The 16,646-nt window shown below is 45.6% G+C and overlaps 2 protein-coding genes and 1 long non-coding RNA gene across 3 annotated transcripts in view; all 3 read left to right on the forward strand.

Moving 5' to 3' along the window:
* LOC113536986 (uncharacterized) overlaps positions 1-16,646 on the forward strand; it is a 132,669-nt gene that overhangs the window by 85,332 nt on the left and 30,691 nt on the right. The window lies entirely within an intron of this gene.
* On the forward strand, positions 111-1,436 carry LOC113535212 (ICOS ligand). The gene is made up of 2 exons (XM_053238584.1): positions 111-703; positions 833-1,436. Exons 1-2 carry the CDS (start codon positions 271-273, stop codon positions 1,288-1,290), a joined length of 891 nt encoding a protein of 296 aa, XP_053094559.1. The 5' UTR covers positions 111-270; the 3' UTR covers positions 1,291-1,436.
* LOC128319472 (uncharacterized) lies at positions 1,796-14,941 on the forward strand. Its single transcript, XR_008302925.1, has 5 exons — positions 1,796-1,897; positions 2,001-2,096; positions 5,835-5,927; positions 7,144-7,218; positions 14,866-14,941. It is a non-coding gene; the product is annotated as an uncharacterized LOC128319472 (long non-coding RNA).

Here is a 16,646-nt window from a genome sequence, read left to right on the forward strand (position 1 = left end):
AGTCAATACAATAAAGAATAAAATATTCTTTCAGAAAATATAATAAACACTTGCAGAAAAAATCTAATTATATTTCTTTTTCAGAAAATACCAAATATAAACACTTCTTGTAGAAAATATTGAAAGTAAACACTTCTTGCTGAAAATATAAAAAACTGTACTGTTTAAAAAAAAAGGGGGTATTGTACTTACATTTACCTAGTGGCATGTTTTTGCACGGGTAAAGGGAACTGGTATAGCCTACATGGAGGAAACCCACACAGATGTGGGATGAACAAACAAAATTGGGACATGTTGACTTCACTGGCAGTTAACACATTAGGTCAACATCTTTTACCAGTGTTTTTATTCACTTTAGGGTTCCATCTCCACGGTCCCTCTGATCCTCTCATTGCCCAGCTGGGAGGCTCAGTGATGCTGCCCTGCTTTGTAGAAACTCCTCTACCAATAGAAGAACTGGAAGTGGAGTGGAAAAGAAATGACTCTGAAACTCTAGTGCACTTGTGGCAGGAGGGAGAGAGTCGACCAGAGTCTCAGAACCAGCGTTATCATGAAAGAGCTCATTTCTTCACTGAGGAGATCGCCCATGGAAACTTCTCTCTCTTCCTTACAAACGTGACCCGTGAAGATGCAGGAGTTTATAAGTGTGCTGTTTACACAAACCTGGACTCTGATGAAACTCTGATTGAAATAAAGGAGATTGGTAGGTAAATTTTATAACACAGTGTAAATAATGTTCTGTAAATAATACTGGATTTAAAAAGGAATACTTGAGTTAAATTCTTTCTTATGTATAATCAATTTTTTTTTTTTTTTACAATTCTCATTTCAGAGCGCTTGATCGTGTCTGGAGGCCACGTCATATCTGCTTATGTCGGTGAAGATGTCACTCTGAATTGCTCTGTAGACTCAAATATCCCACCGGAAAATATAGAAGATGTGTCATGGAAGAAAATGGATGAAGATATCTTAGTGCTGCTTTATCAGGAGAATGAGGTCCAGACAGACTCGTCCCATGAGAGATACAGAGACAGAGTCGAGTTCTTCAGTGCTGAAGAAAGGAGCAAAGGAAACTTCTCATTGAGACTGAAGAGTGTTCGAACTGAGGACAAAGGGCTGTATATATGTTTAGCATTCTCTGGGGCATTATCAGCTAACACAACTGTGGAAGTGCAGCAGCTGGGTAAGTTTTTTATGCACAAAACATGTAAAAATGTAGCAGAGCTGAGTGCTTTAATAAGTCAGAAGTGGATTATCAATGCTAAAATGTGGGGTGCACTGCCCTTATGAGAGCAAAATTGGCCATGCTCATTGGGTGGGAGGGGCATATTCTCTCTCCCCTGTCAATCACAGTGACACTAGCCAACCGTAGGAATCTGTGAGGTCATGCTTTCCTTTAAGCGTATTATTCTTGCATGATATCAGTCCCTTCAAATGTCCCATAAATTTAAATGTACAGTATCGTGACCGGGAAAGGGGCTGCAAAAAAAAAAATCTGGTTTTTGTCTGATGCAGGGAAAGTAATAAAAATATCAATGATTACTCAAATTGACTTATTTTTTCAGTTTAAAGCAAGCAGCATATTCACCAAGAAGTTATATTTAAAAAAAAAAAAAAAAAAAAAAAGCATTTTAACTGTAATATGTATAAAAGCATTATAACTATAATATGAAAATGTATTTCTTAAAGACACATCCATTAGTAAGTTGGTGTGATTATTTTAAAATATGTTATTTCATCACAAATATTACAGTGTTATAATGCTTTATTAACTCGTGTTTGTGCCATGCAGGTTTTTCCACAATGCATATTGGAATTTTTGTTTTGTGTATACTTGGATTTGTAATTGGATCACTTATCTTAGGCTACCTATCTTTTACATGTTTTAAAAATAATGGTAAGTCTGGTCTTCATTTTATCTCTTCAGAAGTTTGGTAACGTTACATTTCAACTTAATACAGTAAACCTTATACAGATATTCTTTTTTTGTTTGTTTCTAGATGACAGCAGAAGAGCCCTAGCTATACAGTGTGCACATGTCCTTTCTCCTAATATTACTATGTCTATTGTCTTCATCCTTTGGGGTTTTACTGAGGGTAAGTGTTGCTTTTCACAGTTACAGTTTTTAAAACTCCAGAATGAATTTTCAGCCATTTGTTTGCCTCCCTCAATTTTGTGCAATTTTTTTAACTGCTCCACAATTTCATTTAAAAACGTTTTATTTCAAAAAATGTACTCCTCTATATTCATTACCTGACTGGTGAAAGTCAGAAACCATATTTATCTTCTTCAGTAAGAGCTCTGTATTGTGTGTGTATTTATACTCCAGAAAACAGACCATATTCAAAGGCAACAAAAAAAAAAAAACGAAACACTTAAAAACAGTGGCAGCAATATAAACATAATCAAAAATACCATAAAATGTATAGACATTAATTTATCATACAAAATGTCATTGTGTGTAATGTTTATTTCTTTATATATATTTTTGCCTGGTTAAAATAACATGCCTCTCCTGAAGGGTGTCAATAATTCTGGACTGGATCGTAATTGTGCAAGTATCTATTTTCAAAAAATGTAAAAATGTAAAGCAAGGGTCATGTTCGGCCTTGACAAAATTATAAGTTTAGTCAACTTCTATATTGCCAGTATAGCCACTTCACTACTCTGTGCTCTGAAGAGGACATATCAATGGCAGAACCACCCCCCCACAATGGAAAAGGGCAAAACCCCAGCCAAGACATACATCTGTGGGAACAAGATATTGAGCATGGGCACTCAACTGATGTGTGCTTCATGCCTAGGGCAGACAGCTTCGGGGCTGCTCATTGTGTCACTGCAGAAGACGGGTCCGACTCAGTGGATGAGTCTGTTGACCTCAGTTCTTAAGAGGACAAAGTCAACAGAGAGACTTTTACACACACAGGCCACAAAGCCCATAGCATCAGGGAAAATGTCTGCCAAAAGTGAAATGCCCTGCAAGGCTTCTCGGAATGCCTGGTGGAAGCCACTCATTCATGGAGCACTCCATTTTCCACAAAAAAATTCTATCTAGGGTGGGTCAGCATTTGACTGGGTCAATATGGAAGGCAGTGGATTCGCCCACTTACTGTACCTCCAGTAGAACCCCTTGTGGCATCCTGCCTCCATTCCACTCAAAAGTCCCCCATGACTGTGGGGGTCTCTACCTTTTCATCCAAGGTCAGTTGTCTCAAGTCCTCCATGACTAAGAAATGCTACAAAGCAGTGGCCATGTCTGTCAGAGCCCTGAATGCTTCATCTTTGCTCATGGCCTGTCAGGAAGAAATGACAGCCTCACCGAGCCCAGCACTGTGGGACGAGATGTGCCTGGTAGCAGACCTCTGCCTGCGCCTTCAAAGATGTGCAGTTCTTCAATGAATATTGCTTAAATTGTAACTCCCCAGGAAGCAAATGGCTCCCTCCCAGACACCTCAGCAGATGTTCGCTCAGGCTGTAGCCCGTCCACCAGCCTACTAGATCCCTAAGCGATAGCCACTACCTCAAGCCTCCACTCACTGCCCAAACAAGCCTTCAGAGCCTAGAGGCACATAGGTTAAGAAGTCCTTCAACCCCAATGTGACACAAAAAGCCAGGCTGATAAGGCCAGTACCTCATGAGGTAAGCCATTTTGGCTTCTATTTTCTAGGTGTTTTCTGGCCTCACCTATGTGCGCTGAACAGTATCTGAGGAAGAACAAGTTCAGAATGCTAACACATGCAGCTCTTATCCGCTGTGTGCATCCAGGTGATTGGTTCACATACATCAACTTAAGGGACGCTTTGAAGGATGCCGACTGCACATATTGGCACACAAACTGACTCTGTGGAGCAGCTCGTGGTTCCTGTCACTTGAGAGCCACTAATGTTCCTGGTGTGATGAATCTGGATAGATTTACTGTTCAGAGGCAATCAACGTTATGGAGACTGAAAGCTCCACAATGAAGTAACGGCTCATCTATGGGCAATTTACTGGAGTGTGGAAATAGATTTCTTTGCATCGAAAGAGAACATGCAGTGCCCTGTGTTTTATTCCCTAAACAATCAGGATGCTCCGATGGGGGTGGATGTGCTTGCATATGAGTGGCCGCAGACCAACTTGTTTGTGCCAAAACTCTAAGCAGAGTACAGGGACGGAGGCATGGCCCCTCCTTAGATGCAGAGAACTCCTATCTCAGGCTCGCAGGGAAATATTTTATCTGGAAGGCCTGGCACTCTGGGCCTGGTGTGTGAGAGGTTAAATCTGACCATAGCCTGGCTACATGATAGCATTATTATGACCATTCAGAAGAATACAAGAGCATCATCTACGAAATCAATCTATAATGGCACATGGAACCTGTTTGAGGAGTGGTGCATGGCCTCAGGCTCAGTTGCCTTCCAATGTCCTGTTTCTACAGGAACTACTAGATAAGGGCAAAACCTTCTCTACCATTAAGGTATACCTGGCTGCCATTTTGGTTTGTCATGTAGGGTTTGGGAACACAACAGTGGGCTGACACTCCCTTATTTGCGGATTCACGCGAGGGGCTCCTTGACTCCACCCTGCATCTAAACCTTTGATCACTTCAAGGGACTTGGCTATGGTGCTGGAGGTATTATCAGACTCTCTATTCAAGCCTCTGGATCAGTTGGATCTTAAAGCACTTTCTTTGAAAATGGTGATGCTGCTGGCACTGGCTTCAGCAAAGTGCGTTAGTGGCATCCACACTGGGAACCATGTTGGTAAACTCACCATGTATGCAATTTCTACGGGACAAGGTTCAGGTTTTACTGGAACCTAATCCTACATTCATCCCCAGAGTTACAGACACATCACTGACATGCCAGGTGATTATATTATTGACCTTTTATCTCCCTCTCTTTGCTTCTGAAGGGCAAGAACAGTCAAATGCTCTTTGCCCTGTCCGCACACTCTGGACTTATGTTTACAGGACAGCGGGGATCAGGAAATCTGACAAACTGTTTGTCTCATGGGGTGACTGATCATGAAACACCATGTCTGGCATTGGATCATGGAAGCTATAGTCTCAGCTTATTCCCAAAAGGGACTACAGCCTCCCACAGGCTTGCGCGCCCACTCCACTGGGGGAACGGCCATGTCCTGGACCTGAGGTTTAGGTTTTATGGGTTTGACATAGTTTTGATTAAACCCACTCTGGTGCATTCTGTACTTAGTGTGAGCTCACAAACAGACACACCAGTCTGATTTTCTACGTTCAGTCTTGGTCTATGAGATAAGTTTGTCCTGCAATTTGGAAGTCACAATATCCTGACTCAAGTAAATTCTTGAAAGAGAAATTTGAGTTATGACTGTGAGGTGTGCTTATATAGACTGTCTAGGTGACAATACAGGAAAAGGCAGGAGTAAGTCCTGCCTCTGAAATGCACACATCATATCTGCCAATCTTGGCTGGCGTAATGGAATATTGCTTCTGAGGGACAACGCGAAGATACCTCACCTTTGCCTCCAGATAACTGGGGTTAAGGTTGTAACCCAAAGACATTCAACCCCTTGTTGTCTCCCCCATATCCATCACCATTATTATAGAGAACACATCGCTGGGCTGCCAAAGAGGATACATGAAAGACATAAATTCAGAGGTGCCACTAACATTTAAAATCCTAAAAATTAAAGGAAATTTTATAACTGAATTTCGTTAATGCTAATTGACAGTAATAGTAATTCTAGGTTGTTTGGTACAGTTCTGGAGTAAAGAGACAATATTGTGTCTTTTTAAACTCAGTGGGTTGTTGATCTAACAATTTCTTTATTTGGCTGCAATACATTAATTAATTATTTGATCTTTCCTCCAGGGTTTTTTACTGAAGCAGCAACTTGTTCAGCACTTAATTTTGTTAGGATCCTTTTCCTACTTTGGATTGCTCTCCATTTGAAAACATTTCAAGGTATGATTTGATGATCAGTGGTCCTGTGAGAACTTGTTGTTCGCATTATGCAAATATGTAGCTAAAAATGTTAAATAATAATCTATTTGCAGCTTTAATTAAGTAATAAAGAAAAAAAACGAAGATAAAAAAATCTATGGTACTTTTTAAAATTCTCAATGCTGGGCCATGAGGCCCACTTTCCAGTTTATTCATGGTGCCAAACCCATGCCAGAACAATGCATAGTCCTGCACTGTGTGTGTATATGTATATGTGTGTGTGTGTGTGTGTGTGTGTGTGGGCAGGTAGGCGGGTAAATGCAGTAAACGCAACACATTTTCGATATAATCCTTTAACAAATCATTTGTCTAATTTTCTTTATATAAACCATGTAATGTTACGTAGCAGAGCAGGAAATAAGTATCACTTTTAAGTATCACTACCATTACAATTAATTGTAAAGTTTTAGATTTGACACTTTGTTGGAGCCTATTTAATGTGACATTTTTTCTCTTTCATCTGAAAACCAAATAGTGACATTTTTTGATGCTTTTTGGCAGAAGGTTTTCTGTACATCTCTAATAAATATATTTAATGATGTCTTATCTGAGCCAGGAAGTCAAACATATATTGCTAGATTTTATTTCACATTATCATTTAGTGTGACAGAAAGTGAGGGCGCTGCATCATGTTTTTAAGTGGGGAAATTGGAAGAGACAAGAGAACTGGCAGAAGGTTTACTGAAGTGAGATGGGGAAAAGGGGGAGATACTGTCGGTCATTTCAGACTCATATGGTACTGTGCAAAAGTCTCTTCATACCACAAACTCAGATGGAGGCACAGACAACTTGAAAACATAATACCTCCATTTTTTTTAGCAGAGGTGTAAAAAAAGGAAAAAAGAGTTTTGCAGAGTACTGTATGTTGATTGGCTCAGCTGCAGGTCACATAAAGGTTTGCAAGTCTTTTAAAGTCATTTAAATATTTAATTTTTGGTATTTTACTTTTCACCCCTCACCTGTACCCCTCCTAGAATTTCTTCCACAGTTTGAATACCTGCCACAGGTCCACCTTTTGCTTTCTGCTAGCTCTGAAAACACCTGCACCAGGTCATCAGTATTTTGATTACTTTATTTAGGCTTTTCGGAGCTGGGAATTAGTAAAAATGTGGCCTGTATGTGGGATTTAGAAAACACTGGCCTAATCAGTACATACTGTGTCCTTATTATTTTCCAGATTTTCTCCACCAATTAATTAACCGCTTGGCAATTCTACTACAATTTGTTGTGATAACTCTTGTTGCTTATTTACGTGAGTATACATCAAACCATTACACCATTACCATCTGCAAGACATTACTTCATACTTGTATAAAGTGAAAAGTTAAGAAAGGAACTAATTAAAGAATAAAATAATTTTAAAATCATGTGCTAACACTCATCTTGAGCACTATATTTTTAGAGAAGATGAAGAATTAGTCACCATTTTTTAAATTTCTAAGATGCAAATTAAAGTAATTGGCAGGAGCTAATTAGCCATCATCTTGGTCTATTGTCCTTTGTCACATCTTGCAAAGTTGCTGAAAAGAAGAAAAAAGTCTATTGTTTTGGTTTAACACCATGGTTGGGGCTGCTCCATAGTATAAAATGCACAGGTCTGATTTTCCTTATCAAAAAAGAAAGAAAGGACTTCTGTTATAGACAGTATGGTTGTCATCGAATGGCAGAGCTGTTTGGATTCAGTCACAAGCAGTTTAATAACAGCATCCAAAATAGCAGAATAACTTATAGTTAAACAGACAGGGTTCAAATCACAGGCAAACTTATGTACAAACTTATGTACAAAATGATTAAAAATATATTTCACTCACAGTGCTGTGAAACCAGTGAATTAGTTCTGCTCTCAACCAGGTACCACCATAAGTTAGATAATTAATTCAATTAAGTCAACCTCTGTGCAATTAAAATGTCATGTGATATAAATGCCCCTGTTCCTGGAAGTACCGAGAGTTTGTAAGAGAACATACCCAAACCCACAGCATCATGAAGACAAAGGAGCAATCAAAACAAATCCAGGACAAAGTTCTGAAAAAGCATCAATCAGATTTTTGTTGTAAAATTTCCCAAACTTTATTAACATATAGAAAAGAAAATATTGCACAACCATTACTCTTAATCAAATATGTCAGTGGATGGTACCCAGCTCCTCTCCTCAGGGCTGTACTTTTTCTCGTCCACAAGATATTACTTTTGACCCCTTTTTGTCCAATGCACAGTGTAGGGGGTAATTGTCAGCAAGCACTGTGTTTTTTCGATGGCTACGAATCACGTAAGCAAAGAGCTATGGAACAATAGTCTGAGTAGTTGCAATCAGAACATTACCTGGTTGATCTTACAATGTTATTTTACATGGTCTCACAAATCTGGGGTTCAGATTGCAGCAAGGCAGGCGTAGCCAAAGGTCTTGGGCTGACACAGGAGGTGTTGATGAACAGATGAACCCCTGTTATAGAGCTTCTTGAATATACTCTTCCACAGCCTTAGTTTCCTCATAGGAGAGAGGATTGTACAGAGATACGATACCTTGTAAGAGTTCTACTGTTTCTCATGTGAAGATTGTTTAGTTTCTCTACTCTTACTAAATACCTTGTTGAGGTCTGTATAGCAGGAGGGAATCAGCACATTGAGTGGTGAGAATTACTTGGCATGGCCACTGCTAAGTGCGAACAGGTCTCTTGTCAGAAGCATGACCAGGACACAATGCCCTTGTACTTCCAGTCAGTCTGTTTCAGAACACGACACCATAGGGGTCTTAGTGTGTACTCTTGCCTGTAACAGATTCATCAGAAGCAGGATGTTGTGCCTAAACTTAGTGATTATATTAGTAACTACTATGATTTTTTTTTTGTTCTGGATTACTTGAGCTGGATCTCAAGAACAAAAAAATTCCAATAATCAAACAAATTGTTCAAACATACAAGAAGGAGAAGGCAAGGATATGCTCACTTTTTTAGAAAATATTCATTGAAAAAAATGGTCTTCAAGGATTTTTTTAGGGTTCATTTGATGATTAAAGCAAAAAAAAAAAAAAACTCCAGTAAAGAGTTCTCCATAGAACTTTTAAGGGTTCTGAATTGTCTAAGACTGTATGGTAATTGCCTACTATGTTCTCCAAAATACATTTTAAAAAAAACACAGAAAGCAAGCAACAAATATGTTGATTTTCCTAAGGAGAAAGCACAGGTTCCCCTTCAGGAACTCGAGCTGCGTCACGAAACGCTATGGGAACGCCCCCGCGTGACCGCGCTCTGAATCACGTGTCTAATCCGTCCAATGGATGGGCGAGACGTCACGGGCGGGGTGACGTAGCGACCCGGAAGCATAAAAGCCTGAGCGGCGAGCCCCGCGTTAGCTTCCTGTTTTCAGCAAGCGCTCTGTGTTTATTGTCTCTCTATTTTTGTCTTTTGGTGTTTTATCGTTGGCATGCCTAAAGCCAAGGATAAGACGAAAGGCGAGAGCGGGCAGCGCTTCAGGCCGTGTGTTCCTCCCTGTCCGCGATTTATTACGGGCGGGGATACACACAGTCTGTGCGTTGCCTGTTTGGGAGCGGAGCATGTTCAGTCGGCTCTCGAGGGAGCCGGCTGCGCACATTGCGAGCGTTTACTGCTGCGCACTCTCCGCTCCCGCTGGGCTCTCTTTGAGGAGGGAGCCCTCACTAGCGTGCCTCGCAGTGCCGGCCCCGCTTCTGCCGAGGCAGAGCGGCGGTTGCGCTCGTGGGGCTCGCAGATGGACCTGGAGGAGGGAATGGAGACGGGCCCGTCCCTTTGTCCTTCCTCACCCTCCAGGTCCTCTGTCCCCTCCCTGGGCTCGGAAGCACGCTCTGCGGTTTCTTCCCCCCGGGGAGCGGACTCGGCGCTCCACCTATCGTCCTCCGAGGAGGTCGATGTGGAGAGCGTCGACCCTGAGCCGCAGTCTCCTCAATACGGGGAGCTGCTCGAGGTGGTTGCACGGGCAGTCGCTAAGCTTAGCATTGACTGGCCCGCTGAGTCACGGCCTGAGCCTCAGGGCTCTAGACTGGAGGAGCGTTTTTTGCTCAGTAGGCCGCCACCTCCGCCCCGGAGCCTGCCCTTTTTTCCGGACCTCCACACTGAGGAGGTCCTGGAATAGGCCATTTTCGGCCCGGTTGTTCAGCCCCACGTCTTCCCATTACGCTAAAGTGGCGGGGCTGGACTACTCCGGCTACAGGACGATGCCCAGGGTTGAACAGACGCTAGCCAGCTATCTGTCCCCTGCTGCTGCATCGTCCCTGAAGGCTCCGGCGTTGCCTACCAAGCCGCTGCGGACCACCTCAACGCTGGTAGGCAAGGCGTACACAGCAGCAGGTCAGGCCGGTGCGTGTCTGCACACCATGGCGGTGTTACAGGCGTACCAGGCTGACCTGCTTAAAGAGCTGGATGAGCAGGGGGAGAGTACGTCTGAGCAGGTAGCGGAGCTCAGGCGGGCCGCTGATCTGTCCCTCGGTCGGTCTATGGCAGTCCTGGTGGCGGCGGAGAGGCATCTCTGGCTGACCCTGTCCGATATGAAAGAGAAGGACAGGGTCGTGCTCATGGACGCCCCGCTTACTCCCTCGGGCCTGTTTGGCGATGTGGTAGACTCCGTCGTCGAGAGATATCAGCAGGCCCGTGCTCAGGCGGCGTTCCAGCGGTTCCTCCCCCGTCGCTCTCTAGCTCGTGGGGCTGCCGGGCGGGGGCAGCCCCCTCCGTGTACGGCCCCCTCCTACAGGGAGGCCCAAAAGCAGAGCGTCGCCTCCCGTGCTCCCCCGAGGCGGGAGCAGGAGTCGCGACGACGCTCTGGGCCCGGCCCTTCGGGCACTAAGGCGGATCTGAGGACCGTCCTCATGTCCAGAAGGGCCGCGGCTAAGAAGCCCTGATGGTTTTGGCCCAGGGCTTCCGAGGGCGGGCACTCGGGGCGACGCGGCGTACACCTCATCTTACGGTGCCCGGGTCCCCCCAGTGCCCTCAGGAGGTCGATCTGCCAACCCTGCCACCTATGGTACTTCAGGGCGCAGCGGTCTCCGGCGAGCGCCTCTCCCAGTTCTCGCCCGGCAACGTAGCGGGTCTGGGAGGCTCGCGGCCTCTCCTGAGGCCTTCGCAGCGGTTAGCTCATTTCCCCCATGTTGGTTCACCGCCTCAGGGCACCCAGCTAACCGCTTCTATTACACCAGAGGTCAGTCTCGAGAGACTGATTCCCTTAGTGAGCTTTCTGGCAGCGTGGAAACTTCTGCCGAATGTGTCTCATTGGGTCCTGCGTACTGTAGAAAGAGGCTACCGAATTCAGTTCGGCTCGCCTCCACCTCGTTTTTCTGGGGTTCTTCCCACTGTGGTGGGTCCCGAGCAGGCTCTGGTATTGGAGCAGGAAGTACGTACTCTCCTGAGGAAGGAGGCCATCAAGGTGGTCCCTCCTCACGACAGGGAGTCAGGGTTCTACAGCCGGTACTTCATTGTTCCCAAGAAGGGGGGAGGGCTGCGTCCCATTTTGGACTTGCGGCAATTGAACCTCTCAGTCGCTCGACTGAAGTTCAGGATGCTTACGGTCACTCAGGTCGTGTCTCAGATCAGGTCCGAGGACTGGTTCGTCACGATCGACCTAAAAGAAGCGTATTTCCACATCTCCATCCTTCCCCCGCACAGGAAGTTCCTGAGGTTCGCTTTCGGGGGCGAAGCTTACCAGTATCGGGTTCTTCCCTTCGGCCTAGCACTCTCACCCCGCACCTTCACGAAGTGCGTGGATGCTGCCCTGGCTCCTATGCGACTACAGGGCATCCGCATACTGAACTATATCGACGACTGGTTGATTTTAGCTCATTCAGAGCAGATGGCGGCTCGGCATCGAGGTGCCGTTCTCGCCCATATGAAGGAACTGGGGTTAAGACTAAACGCCGAGAAAAGCGTGCTTTCTCCAGCTCAGAGAACTGCTTATCTAGGCGTCGTGTGGGATTCGACCACGATGCAGGCACGTTTGTCTCCTGCTCGGATCGAGTCGGTCCTCACAGCGGTCGCGAGAGCGAAAGTAGGCCGGTCACTCACTGTAAAGCAGTTTCAGAGACTGCTGGGCCTATTGGCAGCTGCGTCCAACGTGATACCGTTTGGCCTGCTGCACATGAGACCCCTACAGTGGTGGCTCAAGACCAGGGGGTTTTTCCGAAACAGAGGAAACCCGCTCCGCATGATCAAGGTCACGCGGCGATGCCGCCGTGCCTTAGCTGTGTGGAGAGAACCTGGGTTCTTGTCTCAGGGCCCGGTCCTGGAAGCTCCTGGTCGCCGCGTAGTGCTAGTGACGGATGCGTCCCTCACCGGATGGGGAGCGGTCATGAGTGGCCGTCCTGCCCGTGGTCTGTGGAGCGGCCGCCATCTCACTTGGCACATCAACCGCCTGGAGATGCTGGCCGTGTTTCTAGCACTTGTTTCTAACACTTTCTCCCAGACCTAAGAGGCCGCCACGTGTTGGTGCGCACCGACAACACGACGATGGTCTCTTACATCAACCGCCAGGGAGGTCTGCGTTCGCGCCCCCTTTACAGGCTGGCGCTCCAGATCCTTGTGTGGTCCCAAGGGAACCTCCTCTCATTGAGAGCGGCCTACATCCCTGGTCATCTCAACGTGGGAGCGGACACCCTGTCGAGGCAGGGGCCGGTGCCCGGGGAATGGAGACTCCACCCCGAGGTGGTGGAGCTCATATGGCCTATGTTCGGCAGAGCCCAGGTGGATCTGTTTGCGACGCAGGAGACGTCGCACTGTCCCCTTTGGTTCTCTCTGATTCATCCAGCTCCTCTTGGACTGGATGCCATGGTACAGCCGTGGCCGAGGCTGCGTCTGTACGCCTTTCCTCCAGTCGCTCTGCTCCCGGGAGTTCTGGAGAGAGTGCGCCGGGACGGAATTCGTCTACTGTTAGTAGCCCCGTTCTGGCCGGGCCGAGTATGGTTCTCGGACCTGATTTCCCTCCTAGACGGCTCCCCATGGGAGATTCCGATCAGGAGGGATCTCCTCTCACAGGCGGGGGGCCATCTTCACCCCCGCCCGGAGCTGTGGAAGCTGTGGGTGTGGCCTCTGAGGGGGCACAACTCCGCGCTTCCGGTCTCTAAACCGAGGTTGTGGAGACCATCCTCCAGTCCAGAGCTCCCTCTACGAGGAAACTGTACGCCCTGAAGTGGAAACTTTTCACTTCCTGGTGCGGAGACCGCCGGCTTGACCCTGTTCACTGCCCAGTTGGTACAGTGCTGGAGTTCTTGCAGGCCCGCCTCTCCGCGGGACTGACCCACTCCACCCTGAAGGTGTACGTGGCGGCTATTGCGGCCTGCCACGCCCCTCTCGATGGCCAGTCAGTGGGCAGGCACCCCTGGGTGACACATTTCCTCCGCGGTGCGCTGAGGATCAGACCTCCAGCTCGATCTCGGGTCCCCTCGTGGGACCTGGCCGTGGTTTTAGAGGCTCTCTGCAAACCCCCCTTCGAGCCCATAGAGGAGATTTCGGACCGTCTTCTGACGTTGAAAACTGCCTTTCTCTTGGCAATTTCCTCTCTTAGGAGAGTGGGGGATCTTCAGGCCCTCTCGGTGGCCCCTTCCTATTTAGACTTTGCGCCTGGTTTGGCCAAAGCATTCTTGTACCCCCGAGCGGGGTACGTACCGAAAGTCCCCTCCTCGGCACCACGGTCGGTCATGCTGCAGGCTTTCTGTCCTCCTCCCTTTAGGGAGCCCGACCATCGGAAGCTCAATTGTACGTGTCCAGTGCGAGCACTGGATGCGTACGTCCACAGAACTGCCCTGTGGAGAAAGGCGGACCAGTTGCTTGTTTGCTTTGGTCCCCCTAAGAGGGGTTTTCCTGCTTCTAAGCAGACCCTCAGCCGGTGGATTGTAGAATCCATTTCTCTGGCTTTCGAGTCCTCTGGTCTCCCCAGTCCCCTGGGGGTCAAGGCTCACTCTACCCGAGCGGTGGCGGCCTCTAAGGCCTTTCTGGCAGGTGTGTCCGTACAGGACATCTGCAAAGCGGCGGGATGGTCCACGCCCCTGACCTTTGCCAGGTTTTATGACCTAGATATCCGAGCCACTCCCGGCTCCTCTGTCCTTGTGCCTTAGGCTTGCCTCCTCCTGGAGGCAGGGACTTGTAAGTCTGGCGGCGTGGGTATACTCGTTCCCATAGCGTTTCGTGACGCAGCTCGAGTTCCTGAAGGGGAACGTCTCCAGGTTACGTATGTAACCATGGTTCCCCGAGGGAACGAGACGCTGCGTCTCGGTGCCACACTTTCGGCGTCCCTGCGGCGCTTGCTTCATTTTCCAGTAAGCTAACGCGGGGCTCGCCGCTCGGGCTTTTATGCTTCCGGGTCGCTACGTCACCCCACCCGTGACGTCTCGCCCATCCATTGGACGGATTAGACACGTGATTCAGAGCGCGGTCACGCAGGGGCGTTCCCATAGCGTTTCGTGACGCAGCGTCTCGTTCCCTCGGGGAACCATGGTTACATACGTAACCTGGAGACGTTTTTGCTCATGCTTGAGTTTATCTAGATGAAATCTAACTGCATATTGCGCTGTGGATCCATGAGCCAATAGAAAACAAGTGGTTGGAATGTTAGAAGCACTCCTTTTTCCTATTTACTTATTAATTATACAGTTTGGGTTTCAGTTTAACACTGAAATGAAAATCATTAAATAAAACTTGCTTCCAGAAACTAGGTATCATTGTCACAGTAACTGCACATCAAGTGTTGCAACAAATTAGATTTTGTGACATAAAAATTAAAACAAATAAACCATGAAAATGTTTTGAAACCAATGTAACTGTAAAGGTAATGTTACCATTACAGAGATGGCAAAATTTTCACTTTTTTTTTGGTTTGAGTTTTTATTTAAATTACAGACTTTGTATTTCCCACATAACATGAATACAATTGTTTATTTTTCAAGTGCAAGATTACTGATATCATCAACGAGTGCTGTACATTTTCACTGAAAGTGAAAGGAGTCTTACACTTTTACTGATACAGTTGTCCTGCTTTATCATCACGTGGGTCCATTGTAACACCACTCAAAGAACGCAGTAAACTTACATGTACGTGTCTCCAGCAAGAGTATTCAAGTTCAGATCTCCTCCAGTGCAGTTTAATTCATTTGAGTAAAACACATCAAGTCAGCTGAATTATTTATTAAGGCGAGACACTGCAGGAGAATAGGAGAAATTTTTTAATGTGAAGATATTATCATGAAACTTTACCAATAAATTATATACATTATTACAACTATTTTTCACATTCTGAAAAAATATGTTTAGATATGCAAATAAGATACTACCTGATTAAATATGCACTTATTTACCTACATTTAGAAAACAAAAATCTAGATATTGAAAAGAGTTATATTTAAAATCTTTATTTCATTTTAACAACATAGAGTTAAAAGTTTTTACAGAACAGATTTTGGATATCTTCTTTTTTCATTAAAAAAATCTCAAAATATTATGAACCTGTATTAAAACTTGATTATCACCATGGTTTTAATACAATACGTGTAACACGGCAGGTGCCTTCTCAGGCAGATCCCCGGCCACCTGCACGGGCTTTTATAATACGATCTCAAGAAGGTAATCAGCGTAAACGTGCAGCACCTGGCCGCGCCTCTTTATAAGCCCTCTGATTGCCTCACTCTGCGTGCAGACATAGATCTGTGCCAGGTAACAGAGCAGTGCCACGCTACTCTGATCGGTGATTTTGACATGTAAAAAAAGAAGAGAAGAAAAGAAATAAAATAAAATATTTAGGTTTAGAAAGAAAAGGAAAGGGAGAGAAATTATTGAGGGAAAGAAAGAAAAGGGAGCTCAGGATTAAAGAGGAAGTAGGCACAAAACTAAAGAGGAGGACAGACTGAGAGTCCTCACTCCCAGATAAAGATTCAGCCATCTTAAGTTAGAGATTTTTTGTCTCATTTGGTGCCTTTAAGTTCGGCCAGAAGGAGGGCCAGTTTTGAGTTGTGTTTTTCCGCCGCGCTGCGGCGCTTTGAGTTCAGCCGTTGGATCTGAGCTTCCCGATCCAGTTTCACAAACACTGCAACACTCACAAATCCCATACAGTAGAATTAGCTCTCCGGTTTGTGTCCCGCTTTAGGCGGCCACATTTTAGGCAGAGTCTTTTGATCCGTCTCCGCACTTGGCTCCTTTCATACCATATATATTGTCCTCCCGGGCAAGCAGGGCCTGCGTGACACTTTTGAACATCTTATCGCCTAGCCCCATAACAATACGTTATGTAAAGAACACTGTGTGAACAAATCCTTCTGTAATAATCATCAGAATATAACTAAGAATGATCATGGAAAGTATGGCTTATGTAAGTGCTACACAAGTTAACATTTTTGGTTCAGAGTGTTGAAAACACTCATTTTGAGAAAACAGCTTTTAAAGATATTGATTGCAGAATTTCATATTTACTGATTAGAAATAACACTTTTGTAACAGTAATTCATTTATCATTTCCCCCAAAGCTCTACTACACAACTGACTATATATAAACTGTATGTGATTTCTTTGTGTGAATCATATTATAGACAGAGACGTGATGAGAGGAGGGCAAATAGAGGAGAAGTGGAGAAGAGAGAGGACAGGAGGGAGAGAGGAGAGGCCCAAATTAGTCTGTTTGTTTTCTCGTTCTCTCGAACAGAGTCTTTTTTACACGTACTTTCCTTACTTATTCAAG

This window comes from Pangasianodon hypophthalmus, chromosome 12 (genome assembly GCF_027358585.1).
Source record: "Pangasianodon hypophthalmus isolate fPanHyp1 chromosome 12, fPanHyp1.pri, whole genome shotgun sequence".
Lineage (NCBI taxonomy): Eukaryota > Metazoa > Chordata > Actinopteri > Siluriformes > Pangasiidae > Pangasianodon > Pangasianodon hypophthalmus.